Raw genomic sequence first — 15,047 nt, 5'->3', positions numbered from 1 at the left:
CTCACACAGCCTTAAGTTTCCTTTTGGGTCTATCATCATGATGTGTTACCTTAGTGTTTGTTGAGGCTTGCTTTCCCTGCTAGACTGTAAGCACTGTGAAAACAGACCATATCTGTTTAGTTGAAAAATGTATGCTTTGGGTAGCACCATGCCTGGCACATAAAATAATTCAATGAATTTTCTGAGCAGTGAGTCATGGGAGACCTGGAAGAGCTAATGGTGAAAAGCATGGAGTTGAATTATATACAGAGGAGCTTTCTAGTGTAGGACAGAATAGAGGTGGAGAGCTTTAGTCCTTGCTCTTTCTGCAGCTTGTAAGCATCATGACTTTGGGTAAGTCATTCTCAACTTTTTTCCTCAGCTGGAAAATGGAGCTCATGTGAAATGACTTGGTTTAGCTCACAGGGTATGGTTAGGATCAAAGGTAAAAATTAATGTGAAGTGAATGTGCATATTTCAGAGGCTGCACTAATGCAGGCTAACCCACTGCTGAGGAATGGGTAGAGCTGAGTGGGAAGGAGAAGCCAAGCCCCAACAAAGCTCCATAGTCCACCACTGGTGGCTAGCTATGTGCTGAGACTTGTTATAGCAGTAGAAATGGAGGCCTGCGTGTATGCTTGGACTCTCCAGTGAAGTGGGAAGATAGACATGGCTTGTGTATGGCTGGTGTCACCTCAGATTTTACCTTTTGAGACCAAGGTGCCTGGTTTCTGTCCCCAGTAGTTGTATCGTCTTGGTCTGTATCATCCACATCCTTCCCATCCCCTCTTTTTGTCCTCTATTCTCTCACCTTAAAGGTTTTTCATTTTCAGTTTATTGATTTAGTTCTTCCCTGTGGTGGGATTCATAATGGGAAAAGGGAGTTTGAAGTAGCTACAGCCTAAGGGTGATTGGAAGGGGTTATGGGGCTGGACACCGGAGTTCCTTCCCTTCATTTTAGAGAGAACCATAGTCCGTGGTATTCTTGATGGCTGGTGGGCTAGAGGTAGGGCTGAAGAGGCAGCTCCCAGCTCCAGGCTGGAGAATTATTGCCTAGTCCAAGGGGTAGAAAGTGCTGGGGCAGGGTTGGGAGTGAGCCATGGTTTGGGTTTTTCAGCCCTCATCTCTTTTTCTCAGAGGCTGAGGGAAGGAAAAAGGCTGACTGCCCACCCTTCTGTTTGTTTGTCTTGTCTAATTTAACTTACGTTATTTATCAAAAAGACAGGTTATTTGGAAAACCAGATGGACCTAGGCAAAAATCATCTGGGTTTTCCAAACGTGAAAAATTAGGTTCTGGGGGCCCAGGAGGGAAGGCGTGTGTGTGTGTGTGTGTGTGTGTGTGTGTGTCTATGTGTATGGTTGAGGGGAGGGTGAGGTTGAGTGAATGTCTCTGTAGTTAGACCCAGAAATTGTTCCATGACTTCCAAGCATACTCCCTCTTTCATTTTCCTTCAGGTTATTTATGATTAGAATCTAAATGAGAAAATTAAGATCTTAATGTTGGTTGCTGGATGTCTTAATTGACCAAGGATGAGAACCCATCAGGGCTATAGAAGAACAGCAGCTGACAGTTTTCTCTATCTTTCCAGCCCTCAGCCCCTTACACAGAGTGGGCAGGTTAGTGAGAGGTACAGGGTACTGACAGTTTTCTGAAGCAGAAACCTGTGCCTCTTGTCCCTTCAGCGTTATTGTCCCAAAACAGTTGCAGCAAATATGGAGGTTAGACATTAGGGAAGAACTTACCGTCTCAACCTTCTGATGATCAGACGGCTAAAAGAACACTGAGGATCCAGGGCTATCTCTCCATTGACTTTCCAGGGAAGGAGCTAGCCCAGCTTCCTTTTGAGCAATGGTGGCTTGCTCTGTAGCTACAACCAGGAATTTGTAAAGCTTGTGGTTTTGGGCCAGACATGGTGGCACATGCCTGTAATCCCAGCACTTTGGGAGGTTGAGGCGGGGGGATTGCTTGAACTCAGGGGTTTGAGACCAGCCTGGGCAAAATGGTGAAACCCCATCTCTACAAAAAATACAAAAATTAGCTGTGCACGGTGGTGCGTGCCTGTAGTCCCCACTACTTGGTAGGCTAAGGTAGGAAGATCACTTGAGCCTGAGGGTTGTGGCTGCAGTGAGCCAAAACTGCAGCATTGCACTCTAGCCTGGGTGACATAGTGAGACTCTGTCTCAAAAGAAAGAAAAAGAAAAAAGCTTGTGGTTTTGTTACCTTGGGCAGCAACATTTTTTTTTTTTTTTTTTTGAGACGGAGTCTCGCTCTGTCGCCCAGGCTGGAGTGCAGTGGCGCGATCTCGGCTCACTGCAAGCTCCACCTCCCGGGCTCACGCCATTCTCCCGCCTCAGCCTCCGAGTAGCTGGGACTACAGGCGCCCGCCACCACGCCCGGCTAGTTTTTTGTATTTTTAGTAGAGACGGGGTTTCACCATGTTAGCCAGGATGGTCTCGATCTCCTGACCTCGTGATCCACCCGCCTCGGCCTCCCAAAGTGCTGGGATTACAGGCTTGAGCCACCGCGCCCGGCCAGGGCAGCAACATTTTTAGGCAGGAATTAAAGCAGGAGGCTATTGAGGCACAGCTCTTGGCTGCCAGAGAGGAAATGTTCTGGCTGAAAGCAGAAGGCGAGCCATCCCGTTCATACACATAGGAACACACACAGAAGACAGCCAAGACCCTTTCTGACCTAAGAAATCTTTGGTGGCAGCAATAGCACTTGTCCCATTGTAAGTGGCATTTTTTCAAAGTGTCATTGGACTGTGAAAGCTACTTAATAACTTGATCTCATCTGAATAATCTGAGTTAATACTAGCTTCACAGTTGTGAGGATTAAATAAAAAAAATTTGTAAAGTGTCTGCCTCAAGGCCTGGCACACAGTAAATCTCAACAAATGCTCATTGGATGAATGAATCCATGAATCTGAGCATTAAGGCCCCCCTCACCGTTTCCAAGGATCAGTGCATAACAGCCCCGGTAACTGAGACTTGTAGACTGTCCCAACTGAGCCTGCAGCCTGAGGCATGATCTAAACCTGCTGTTTCTTTGGGAAATATTTGATGACTTATGGTATGGAGGGTGGACCCTTCCATGAAGACCTTGTTGGCCCAGCTGTTGGAAGCACTATGCAGACAGCCTTTCAGGGTGGGAATTGCCTCAGAAAGCACCTTGTCCAAGGTCAAGGATAGCCCACATCAAATGGCAACAGGTGTATAAAGGCCTGGCCTTCTTAGCTTATTTTGAATCAACTCTCAAGGGCCATTCTAGCTTCAGAGCTCCCTGTGCAGTTGGCTGAGGCTGTCACAGGCTTGTCCTGTAGATCAGCTTCTTCCTCTGCCTACTCCTGCTCATTCTCATTCTTCCACAGCTGTTGATCCCAAAGGAGGTTCTTAATAAACATCCAGCGCATTAAACATTCTCAGAGTTGGCTTCCTGGGAAATCCAAGCTGTGAAGGCACTAGTCCTGGTGGCCAAGCCTTTAGAACAACAAAGAACGGAGACTCCTTTGCAATGGATTTCCAGTGTTGGAGGTGTGGATACTGTCTCTTTATGCCCACCAGAGGGCAGCAGCATCCTAGCCACCTGCTCTCCTGAGGCTCCAGGAGTGGGCTTGAAGCCTTTTCCCAGGCTACTTCATGCCCCGCACCAGTATTGGGCAGGATCACTTAAGGTGTCCACCCTCCCGACTAAAACAACAAACTTTCTTAAACTGTTCAGGCCTTAGTTTGTTAGTCTCAAGCTCCTGCACCACCAGCACTGAAGGCCAATCCGTCTTCGCACTGCACCCCTTCCCCTGCTCCCCAGCCGGCAAGCTCCGTGCCTGGGATCTCCCATCCCTCACACTTACCACCCCTCACAATAGATTTGTTTTCTGTGTGACAAGGTAATTACGAGCTTGCGGCCAGTAGGCCCAGGGGCCAGTCTGAGGATGGTGACTTCATTCTGGCTCTCCCTGTTCTGCTAACGGTATTGATTTTCAGTTTTATTTATGATGATGATGTGTGTGTGTGATCTGGCCCTGGTGACACGACATATGGAGGCAAGAGGGCGAGAACAAATTTCCTCTTGTCACAATTTGACTTCTTGAAACCGCCCCCCCACTCCGGCCCAGCATTGTTTATCTACAGGTTTTAGCATCTTTGCTTACCTGTCTTCATTCTGCCCCCTCATCCCAAAAGATTTCCAAGAGATTCTTCTGGGAATTGGAGCCAGATGGATGTGGCTACAGGAAGGAGTAAAGGGTCTGGGAAGAGGAGTGAGAGCAGCAAGCGCACTACCTCTTGTTAGCAGCCACTAACTCATCCAGCAAACATTTACTGCATTCCCATCACCTGTCAGTTACTCCTGGGCTAAGCTCCCCAGCTCCCTGCTGGAGGCCATCCTGAGATAGGCTTTGCTATGCACTGTTTTTTTTTTTTTCTGTCTGCTTCTGTTTCTGTGGCTGTGAAATGGGTGTGAGGAAAACCTGGCCAGGAAGCTTTCAGAGAAAGTGAGGTTGAGTTTGGGTGCAACCAACTCAAAGAACAAAGCTTGCCTGAACTTAAGGCTACTTAAGGCCTCCCGTAATGTAGTCTACTTCCTTACGAGGAAGAGGAAGGGTAAGCTTGAGGCAAAACATTACAAGTGGGAGGGGGCACTCTGAACTGCAGTGATTGCTGTGGGAATCAGCTGAGGCTGAGGGCGATTTGTGGGGCCATGTTTCCCCAGCCTGTCTTCTCTGTGCGTGCCAGGAGAATGAATAAATCATTGTTCATGGGCGGGATGCAGCTGCCGAGCTCCTCCCCTCGGCACATGCCCCGACTCCAGCTCCTCCATTGAGGGCTGCTGGAGCAGAGCGGTTTATACACCCAGCTCCCCAAATCCTATTGAGGCCTCCCCTTCTGCACGAGCCACCGGCTCCAAGCCCATTCAGCCTGGCCCTTTGTGCTGGGGGTTAAGTGGTTACATGTGGGGGGCACCCAGAAAGGAACTGTCAGGCCTTGAAAGGCTGTGCTGATACAGTGGCCTCCTACTGATGAATGGGGTGGGTGGAGGAGAGGTGGGCGGCCGGAGGGTGGGGTGGGGGAGAGGGCATGGGGATTACGGAGCCCACAGAGGCAGCTGCTAGGAAGGGGGTGGAACAGGCACCCCCTTCTCTCATTCCTCCTTCACTTCAGCTTCTCCATCTAGCTTACTCCCTCTGTTGTGGGCCCTGGATGATCAAGAGCCTTGGGACCTTGGATTTGGCTTTTCTGGTCTCCTGGTGACCGCTTGAGTGCACTGGAGAGAAAGAGTTTATATGACCTTTCATTCTTCCAGCAGCTCCGAAAAGACCTGTTTCTCCCTTTTCCCTTGGAAAGGGTGGGTGAGAAGGGGAACAGGGTCGGGGACAGGGGAAGGATTTATTTCCTGGGTTCATCTGGTGCAGTGGATTTGCAGCTGTGCCCTGCCGAACTTTAAAAGCTTCCCTGAAGTTCCCTCAGAGCCCTTAGGTGGAGCGTTTAGGGGAAGAGAGATCTCAAACTGGATATATTGGAAAGATTTTGTTGAGGAAAAAGAAATGACTTCAAGGATCTAGAAATGCTTTAAAACTTCTAATTGTCAGTTTACAGCTGGGAAAATAGCCAAGATGGAAGATAGGGGAATGGACATATTTTACCTAAGGTAAACACACAGTAATTTCTTGATAGACTAAAGAGGTGCTTTACCTTTAAGAAGCAGTAGAGACATGGATGAACAAAACAACTAGGCCACCAGCTTCCTAGGCCTTCCTTTCCCAAGACGAACCAATTCTGGGGAATAATTCTCGTTCTAATCTGCCTTAAAGGCTCTTTGGCATGTCAAAGGTCCTCTGGGATTGTGCCTGGTCTTGGGAGCCCAAGTAACAACGTTCACTGCTATGTTATTGAACAATTTTTAAGGCATATTATTTTATTTAGCCCAAAAAGCTTAAAATGATTTGATTTGCCTAAGTTCCCAAAGCCATGTGGGGAAGTTGACAGATGATGTGACCTCAGGAAGAGAGAAGAAAGCAAGTTAGCAACGTAGTTTGTCATCCAGGATTTTGCTTTGTTCTGATATGGAAACTACGGGCTTCCTCAGTTATTTCCCTGCTGCCCGCAGGATAGAGCCCAAGCTCCCTGGATGGTGGTCAAGAACTTTCACAACTGGGCCAACTTTATCTTCCAGCCTCACCTTACCTCCACTTCCCACCGAGCTCCAGCCACACTGGCCTATGGGGTGTTTCCTGAACTCACTCTGAAAATGCAGTCTCCTGTGCCTTCTCTTGCTTTCTCTTAGTGAGCTCTTATTCATCCCTCAAGGCCTGGCTCAAATATCACCCCTGTGCTAGCTGGGTGTAGTGGCTCATGCCTGTAATCCCAGAATGTTGGGAGGCCAAGGTGGGAGAATCACTTAAGGTCAGGAGTTTGAGATCAGCCTGGGTAACATAGCAAGACTCCCGTCTCTTTGAAAAAAAAAAAAAAAAAAAAGTCACCTCTGTGAAGCCTTTCCTTACCCTTTTTTGGGCTTACTACTTTTGCCTCCTGGCTCTGTTGCAGGGCCCATTACATTGTTACAGCCCATTCTTCTGTCTATTCTTTTTTTTTTTTTTTTTTTTTTTTTGAGATAGGGTCTGGCTCTGTCTCCCAGGCTGGAGTGCAGTGGCACGATCTTGGCTCACTGCAACCTCCACCTCCCAGGTTCAAGCAATTCTCCTGCTTCAGCCTCCTGAATAGCTGGGATTACAGATGCGCACCACCATGCCTGGCTAATTTTTGTATTTTTCGTAGAAACGGGGTTTCATCATGTTGGCCAGGCTGGTCTCGAATTCCCAGCCTCAAGTGATCCGCCCGCCTCGGCCTCCCAAAGTGCTGGGATTACAGGTGTGAGCCACCACACCAGGCCCAATATAGGCTTTAAATCAATGTATATAATGTTTTGTCCTTTGCAGCCAGAATGCATAGGAAGAAGAGGTAGAGGTGGTTGTGGCACCTTATATGATTGTACCAAAGGACTAAGAGTTTTCTTCCTGTCTCTGAGATTCTGGGTATTGCAGGTCAGAAGGTGACAGCATCAGCCGAGCATGGTGGTTCACGCCTGTAATCCCAGCACTTTGGGAGGTCGAGGCGGGTGGATCATTTGAGGTCAGGAGTTCGAGATCAGCCTGACCAACATGGTGAAACCCTGTCTGTGCTAAAAATACAAAAATTAGCTGGGTGTGATGGCACGTGCCTGTAATCCCAGCTACTCGGGAGGCTGAGGTAGGAGAATGGCTTGAACCTGGGAGGTGGAAGTTGCAGTGAGCTGAGATCACGCCACTGCACTCCACCCTGGGTGACAGAGTGAAACTGTCTTGGGAAAAAAAAAAAAAAAAAAAAAAGATGGTGATAGCATCGTGGGAGGAACGTTTCTAACCAAGAAACACAAAGATGATTCTCTTGGATTTCAGGCTCCTGGTAGTACTAGAGGAATAGAAGGGGGTGGTCACAGTGTAGACTGGACTGATAATGGCTTTCAAGGAGAAAGGGAGTTACTGCTACCTAATAAGGGTTGAGAGGTGGGTGAGTGGAACCCAGAGACCCTGGGGTCACCACTTTGTGCTATTGTATTAATCAACATTCTTTTGATTGTCGGTGAAAGAATTCCACTCAAGTTAGGCTTGGCAAAATAAGGCACACAAAACTATAAATTTAGATTCAGGAAACAGGGTCTGCAACATTATCAGAACTTCTGTCTCTCATCTCTGTTTCTTCCCTGCCTCATCTTCCTTTAATTTCATTTCAGAAGATCCCAGACTCCGACTGGCTCACCTGGAGTGGAGTTCCTATCCCTTGATTCTTCAGGCTTTCATTTGACCCACATGGTTAAGCTGGGAGAGACAGAGTCCAAACAGAGGCAGAGAAAGGCTATTCTGGGCAGAACAAACAATTGATGACTTTATGGCTCTGTGGTCTGGGGAGAACTGCATAACCCTAGATCACCAAAGCTGAGAGCCTTTAAGAGTGAGGATTTGGGCCGGGCATAGTGGCTCACGCCTGTAATCCCAGCACTTTGGGAGGCTGAGGTGGGTGGATCACAAGGTCAGGAGATCAAGACCAACCTGACCAACATGGTGAAACCCCATCTCTACTAAAAATACAAAAATTAACTGACGTGATGCATACACCTGTAATCCCAGCTACTCGGGAGGCTGAGGCAAGAGAATCACTTGAACCTGAGAGGCATAGGTTGCGGTGAACCGAGATTGCACCACTGCACTCCAGCCTAGGCGACAGAGCGAGACTACATCTCAAAAAAAAAAAAAAAAAAAAAAAAACCAACAGTAAGGATTTGGATTTGGGTCACCCCAGGCTGAAGGCCAGGGGAACCTGAAGTGGATAAGGGAAGGGAGAGAACTTAGGCCACAGGATCTGATGTAGAAATGAGGCTGACATCTCCACCTGTATTTTCTTAGCTGGAGGAGTGTGCAAAGTTTGAATTACTTCTGCCTTCTTCTTATTTCCTTTTCCCTCTTAAAATAGTCATCATAATCATAAAAATTTCTTTTCCATTTTCCCTGTTTTTGCATATAGGATTTCTTGGTGTGATTCAATTTGCCAATTAGTATCTAGGGTGCAGAATGGTGACTTGGAATCAAGTTGAAACTGGAAGAGGGTACCTTATATATTAGGGTCAGCAATTACTAAACTCTGTTCTCTTTTATTCCAAACAGGGTCCCCAACTTCACATTTCCCCAGGGTGCAAAAGAGGGGGATCAAGCTTCAGTAGAGTGGAGCTCTGAGAAGAATTCACTGGAGTTTGGAAGCCAGGACCCTTTTTATAACCTTGTTCCTCCTCACCTGGGCAAAAGCACTAGTGCCCACTGCACAGGCGTCATGGACGGGCTCTGTGTCCTGTGGAGAGCCCCCATCCCAGGTACAGGACATCAGCCCTGGGACCTGTCCCAGGCCGGATCTTCTTCTTTCTCTCTCTCTTTTTTTTTTTTTTTTTTGAGACAGAGTCCCACTCTGTTGCCCAGGCTGGAGTGTAGTGGTACAGTCTTGGCTCACTGCAACCTCCACCTCCCAGGTTCAAGCGATTCTCCTGCCTCAGCCTCCCGAGTACCTGGGATTACAGGCGCCCGCCACCACGCCCAGCTAATTTTCGTATTTTAGTAGAGACGGTGTTTCACCATGTTGGCCAGGCTGGTCTCGAACTCCTGACCTCAGGTGATCCGCCGGCCTCGGCCTTCCAAAGTGCTGGGATTACAGGCGTGAGCCACCGCGCCCGGTCTCCGTGACTTTAGTCAAGTAGCACAAAAAGAAATATATAATTCCAAATTGTGATAAATGCTATGAAGAAAAGGAACGTGCCCTGACATACAAGGGGGAACGAATGCGATCTAGGGAGTCAGAGATTTCTCCGAGAAGAGAGCTGAAATAGGAGTAAATCGAGAGGGGGAAGAGACTGCTAGACCGAGGGAACCGTGCGTGCCAAAGCCGCGTGGCGGAAAGGGGCGTGCGGGAGGGTAGCTACGGAGAGGGAGGGTAGAGGACAAAGCCGGAGAGGCAGACGGAGGGCCGGACGCGCAGAGCCCCGCGGCTGCTGCCTTAGGGGTTGTCCCGGCTGTGGGGAAGTCATAGAGGAGTTTAAAGCCGGAAGGTGGTGACTAATCAGATTTCACTTGAAAATTGCACGGTGTCCGCAGTGAGGTGAACTGATGGGAAGGGCCCAGCGAACGCCAATAGGAGAGAGCACCGGACCTGAAAGGCCTGGTTCAACGCGGCCCCGCGCGGGGGCGAGGCGGTTCCGGCGCAGAGCCTAGCGCGCGGCTCCACGGAAAACCGAACCGGCCCACGTGGGCCCGGCCGCTCCGCCCCGCCGCGCAGACGCCGCCTGACTCCGCAGTCCGGACCTGGGGCTGGGCGCGCTGCCCGGGAGCCCCGCACCCACGCTTGGACCGCGGAGACGCCCAGGCCGAGGAACCCCCAGCCCAGGGACTAGACACCACCAGGGCCGGGCGGAGCCATAGCCAGACGCGCCGGATCGGGCGCCTCTAGGCCGTGAGTCGGAGGCGGGGGGCTTGGGGCCCAGCCGCGGGAAGCGGGGAGTCACAGCGGCCTCCGAGGAGACTAGGGAAGGATGGTCTCTGCCTCCTGGGGTGGTCTCCCACTCCCGCAAGGCCAGGAAAGGAGGCTGCCTCCTATTTGGGCGGAGACCTAGTCCTGGGGTGTCGGGGTTCCTATTTTACTATTTCTGAGAACCCTGTGATCCCTAGCGCCACCCCCACCCCATCCCAGCTTCCTTCATGGCCCCATCCAAGTATAGGAAAAATTAAAAATTGGGGCGAGGGGAGATCTGTAGGCACCTTCCCACAAGCCTTGCTTAGAGGGCGATTACAAAGGAACTGTTCCTACACCCTTCTCCCCAGGACTTCTGCCCGTTGCTGGGGGTGGGGAGGGTCCATGCCACCTATGGAGCGCCTCCCAGTGCCGGCTCCACTTACAATATCCTTCCTCTTCATGCTCTTAAATTGTTCTAATCCCAGTGCTGTTTGGTCAGTAGAATTCCTTTGTCAATTCAAATCCTAATTTTGGTTAGAAGCAGGTTATGGAGGAGAGAAGAGTGGTGTGGTATGCCCTCCCTCCAGGGCCTCAGGATGGAGCAAGCTAGGGACAGGGACACAAGATAGTGGCCGTGTTCCAGAGGCATTGGGAGGGAAGTGGGCAGGCTCAGAAGAAAAGCTTGTCACTGGGGAAGGCTGGGCTCCCTGGCTGGGGTAGGAGAGGGAACTGAACCCAGCTCTTCCAGCCCGGGGGAGTCGGGAGTAGCTTCCTGAGCATGGAAATTCACTGCAGTCTCTTCTCCCATTCACTCGCTTAGCAAGTACCTGTATGCACAGACAGCCTGGTTCCGGGCTCTATGCTGGCTGACTCTGGGGAATATGATGGAGGATATATAGGGGAGGTCCAAGCTACATTACAAACTGCTATTACAAGATCATTGCCACAAACCAAAACTGCCAGTTAAATAGACATTCACTGATCGTCAACCATGTATGCCAGGGACAGACACAAAGTTGGATAAGACAGTGTACCCAGGGCAGTGGGGACCCAGAGGAAGGCATAACTAACCGTGCTTGTTTATGTAATATTGATTGCGGCAGTATCAAGACAGCTTCAGAGACATGGGTACATGGAGATCTGGGGATATTACAGCTGATTTTGAAGTACAAAAAGGAATTTGCTGGGTGGAGAAGGGAGGAGCTTTGAGGGGAGGGGAGAGGAAGGATATTATAGGCCAAAGGAATACTGTAAGAAGAACAATGGTGTGTTTTGAGATCTCTGGGCAGTTTGCTATGATGGGAGGGACAGAGTGGCAAAAGGCAGGTATGGAAGGGTGAGCAGAGGCCAGATCAAACAGGGCCTTGTAGGCCACATAGAAGTTTAGCAGGAGTTCAGGGAGGGCATTCTGAGTGGTGACAAGTGAAATTTACATTTGTAACTGGGGGCAGAGAGACCAGTGAAAAGGCCGAGGCAATAATCCAGGTCAGAAATGGCTTGGAAGAGGAAGAATGGTCAGAATGTGGTTATCAATGAGATGGGAGAAGGAAGGAGAGTGAGGAGCCCAGGATGCTCCTAGCCTTCTGGATGGAGGGTGGAGCCATCTTGCTGAGGATACTGAAGGAGAGCTTGTTTGGTTATATAGAATTTTGGTGGTGGGGGCAGGGGGTGGAGAGGGATGAAGTCTCACTCTGTCACCCAGGCTGGAGTGTGGTGGCACAATCTCAGTTCACTACAACCTCTGCCTCCTGGGTTCAAGCGCTTCCCATGCCTCAGCCTCCCAAATAGCTGGGATTACAGGTGCCTGTCACCACGCCTGGCTAATTTTTGTATTTTTAGTAGAGATGGGGTTTCACCATGTTGGCCAGTCTAGTCTCGAACTTCTGACCTCAGGTGATCTGCCTGCCTCGGCCTCCCAAAGTGCTGTGATTACAGGCATGAGCCACCGCACCCAGACTCGTTATGTAGAATTTGAGGAGCCTATGATTGGTTGCAGGGTTGGATAGCAGTTAGATCTGGGCTGAAGACAGATCTGAGAGTCATCAGCATATGATGGTCCTTGAAGCTACAGCAGAGAATGAGGTCCTCTGGAGAGAAATGTGCAAAATCAGAAGACAGCCTGGCTCTGAGGACTGAGGAAAAACCCTCTGCAGGAGACTGAGAATGAACAGGTAGACAGGGAGGACGAAAACCGTGAGGGGAAGTGTCACCAGAGTCAAGAGAAAGGGCTTGACAGGGAGTGGTCGGGCTCTTGCTTTCAGCCTTGTCCCTGCAGCTAAGTTGCCCTGACTTCAGGCACCCCACCCTGTCCTACTGTGACTCAGTCTCCTGCTTTCCCTTTACAGACCAGATGTTCGCCATCCAGCCAGGGCTAGCTGAGGGGGGCCAATTCCTGGGGGACCCACCTCCTGGAGTATGTCAACCCGAGCTCCAACCAGACAACAACTCCAACTTCATGGCAAGTGCCAAGGATGCTAATGAGAATTGGCATGGGATGCCAGGCAGAGTGGAACCTATCCTGAGGAGGAGCTCCCCTGAGTCGCCCTCTGACAACCAGGCCTTCCAGGCCCCTGGATCCCCTGAGGAAGGGGTGCGCAGCCCCCCAGAGGGGGCAGAGATTCCCGGGGCTGAGCCTGAGAAGATGGGTGGTCCTGGCACAGTCTGCTCCCCTCTGGAGGACAATGGCTATGCCAGCAGTTCCCTGAGTATCAACAGCCCTAGCAGCAGTCCTGAGCCTGCCTGTGGGACCCCGCAAGGCCTTGGCCCTCCCAATCCTCTTCTGCCCTCAGTGGCCCAGGCTGTGCAGCACTTACAAGCCCAGGAGCGCTACAAAGAGCAGGAGAAAGAAAAGCACCACGTGCACTTGGTGATGTACCGTCGCCTGGCACTGCTCCAGTGGATCCGGGGCCTGCAGCATCAGTTGATTGACCAGCAGGCCCGACTACAGGAGAGCTTCGACACCATCCTAGACAACCGGAAGGAGCTCATTCGCTGTCTCCAGCAGAGGGCAGCACCATCCAGGCCCCAGGACCAGGGCTAAGGGTGTGTCTCCACAAGTGTGCAAGGGTGTATGTGTATATTTGCAGGCATGTGTGAGGTTGTGCACTAGTAAGTACATAATTATTTGCTGGCATGATTGCAGGTAGGCATGAGTGTGTATGTGCTAACATGTAGGCTGGTGTGTATAGGAATGTGTGAATAAACATGTATAAATGAGCTTAAGTGTGCTGTGTGCACATGTGCACACACAAGCTAATTTATCTACAGACCTATATGTGAGCATGTAAGAGTGAACATGTATGTGTGTAGTATGTAAGAAGAATGAGGAAATCTGTATGTGCGTGTGTAGACAGGTACCCAGCAGTGTGTGTATATGCGCATGAGGATGTATATGCAGAAGATGTGTGTGTCTATGAGTGAGTTTGAGTGTGCAGGCTTGTGTTGGATGTATGTGAGGGAGCCCTTGTGTGTGCAGGGGTGCACGTGTGTGGCTGCAGGCATGGGAGGTGTATGTTAGGAGCATGTGTGTTTGCAGGCAGACTCATGAGCAGGTGTGTGCAAATACATATCCAGCTGCACTGTGGGGTATCCACCCACACCTTGTGTTCCTCATGGCCTACCGCAGCCTTTCTTCTCCACTGGGCCCCACTGTTCCCTGGAGACAGAGGGCTAGCATGCTATCATTTATCTGAGGGTTGTGGCTGACCCATTCTCCTGGGGTTTCCCAGGCCACCTCTTCTTTCCCTTTCCCTCACTTAACCCAGACTTGCTCAGCTGAGGCTATCGTCCCTGATGTTGGCTTTGCTTGTAGGAGGTTTAGTGGCTGCTCTGGCCTGCCATGGCATTTTGGCTGCAATTTTGTCTGGCAGTGGGTGGAGAACTGGTATCAGGAAGGGGAACCGGGAGTAGTGATGGAGATGATGGTGGGGGTGGGGACAGAGAAGGACATAGGGGACTGTCCCTCTTGAACTCTGCCTTTGGGCACATGGGAGATGGGGACAGGGGAGATGACAATAGTGGAACCCTGTGAAGAATAGGAGAACGGGAATTCTAAAATACCAGTTCCCAAACAAACCATCTCTCCACTGGGAAAGGAGCTGTCGCAAACCCTGTTGATTTAAGCTTCTGATGAAAAGCAATGTATGTTAATAAGCCTGCAAGGAACAGACAAGATGTTCCAAAGCTGATGAGGAAAATATCGCTTCCCTGTCTCTGCCTCTACCTTGCTGTGCCTCTCTGGCTTTAGAAGCATTGGATGTCGAATTGGTTTGGTTCATTTCTCTGAAGTCGGACTGTCAGGAGGAGCCAGAGGTTGGCTTTCTGGGATGGGAAGGGGGCAGTGTCAGCCTAAGCCTCTGGAAATGCTTAGGATGCTGAATTTTAACCCCTTCTTTCACTGCATGGCCCTTCAAACAGGGATTGGCAGGCTCCGTGAGTTACAGAGTGGGTGAGCCTTGGAAAGAACCAACGACTAAGGTAGCTGAGCTCTCTTTTGTTCCTGGGAGCCAAGAGAATGCAAGATCCTGGTGGGTGAGCAGGGGTATGAAGAGGGGACACTGGTGGGTGAACAGTGGCATGGAAGTCACTGATGCAGCCTCTGGCCCTCAGTCTCCCTATCGGCAAAGTGGGGGGCTCTTCCTGTCTATCTCTAAAGAGTTTCATCCCTGACAGGTGGATGAGTGAAAGATCCAGGGAGTGGGGGTGAGGGGTGGGCCCTGAAGACTTTTTGTCTGTAGCTCTTACATATTGAGTGTGTAAACCCGGCCTTTGGACCAACGCAAGACAAATAAACTGGGGCAGAGAATTAAATTTCTTGAGTATGTGTTTTTCTTCTACCTGTTGTCTGGTGGCCTCTTTTCCATACCATCTGAGCTCCCCTTTTGAGTAGGGTCCTGGACTAGGAGCTAGGGAGGTGATTTTGGGGAAAGACACTGAAGAATTTAGACTGCTGTGCCTGGCGACCCGATGGGGTGGAGAAGTCTCTCGGGGCCTCCCAGTGTGACATGGGAGACTTGACTTCTACCCTGAGAGCCCCAAATGGG

At 50.3% G+C, this 15,047-nt stretch overlaps 2 protein-coding genes across 5 annotated transcripts in view; both read left to right on the top strand.

The window, feature by feature from the left end:
- The window catches only part of CLSPN (claspin), a 51,067-nt gene extending 42,216 nt beyond the window's left edge, over positions 1–8,851 (top strand). Inside the window, exon 25 of the mRNA XM_009204696.4 lies at positions 8,676–8,851. Within this exon, the coding sequence (XP_009202960.2) occupies positions 8,676–8,744 (69 nt within the window). The 3' untranslated portion in view covers positions 8,745–8,851. The remainder of the gene's footprint in view (positions 1–8,675) is intronic.
- A 614-nt stretch (positions 8,852–9,465) lies between these two features.
- Positions 9,466–14,814, top strand: C1H1orf216 (chromosome 1 C1orf216 homolog). 4 transcript variants are annotated; one of them, XR_002522489.1, is made up of 3 exons: positions 9,466–10,005; positions 12,351–14,316; positions 14,422–14,814. XR_002522489.1 is itself a non-coding variant. In XM_021939287.1 (3 exons), exon 2 carries the CDS (start codon positions 12,356–12,358, stop codon positions 13,043–13,045), a length of 690 nt encoding a protein of 229 aa, XP_021794979.1. In that variant the 5' UTR covers positions 9,466–10,005; positions 12,351–12,355; the 3' UTR covers positions 13,046–13,047; positions 14,422–14,814. The 4 variants fall into 4 exon arrangements, 3 of the variants coding, with proteins under 3 accessions (XP_021794979.1, XP_003891629.2, XP_003891628.1); XM_021939287.1 differs by having other exon boundaries at positions 12,351–13,047; XM_003891580.3 differs by adding an exon at positions 12,002–12,176 and having other exon boundaries at positions 12,351–14,814.
- The last annotated feature ends 233 nt before the right edge of the window (positions 14,815–15,047 follow it).

Source organism: Papio anubis, chromosome 1 (assembly GCF_008728515.1).
Source record: "Papio anubis isolate 15944 chromosome 1, Panubis1.0, whole genome shotgun sequence".
Classification (NCBI taxonomy): domain Eukaryota; kingdom Metazoa; phylum Chordata; class Mammalia; order Primates; family Cercopithecidae; genus Papio; species Papio anubis.
Note: the sequence above shows the minus strand (reverse complement) of the source record. Positions and strands in the feature narration are given on the sequence as shown.

Bases quoted from the DNA above. Each gene is read 5' to 3' on its own strand.
- C1H1orf216 (XM_021939287.1), top strand. From the start codon at position 12,356: ATGTTCGCCATCCAGCCAGGGCTAGCTGAGGGGGGCCAATTCCTGGGG.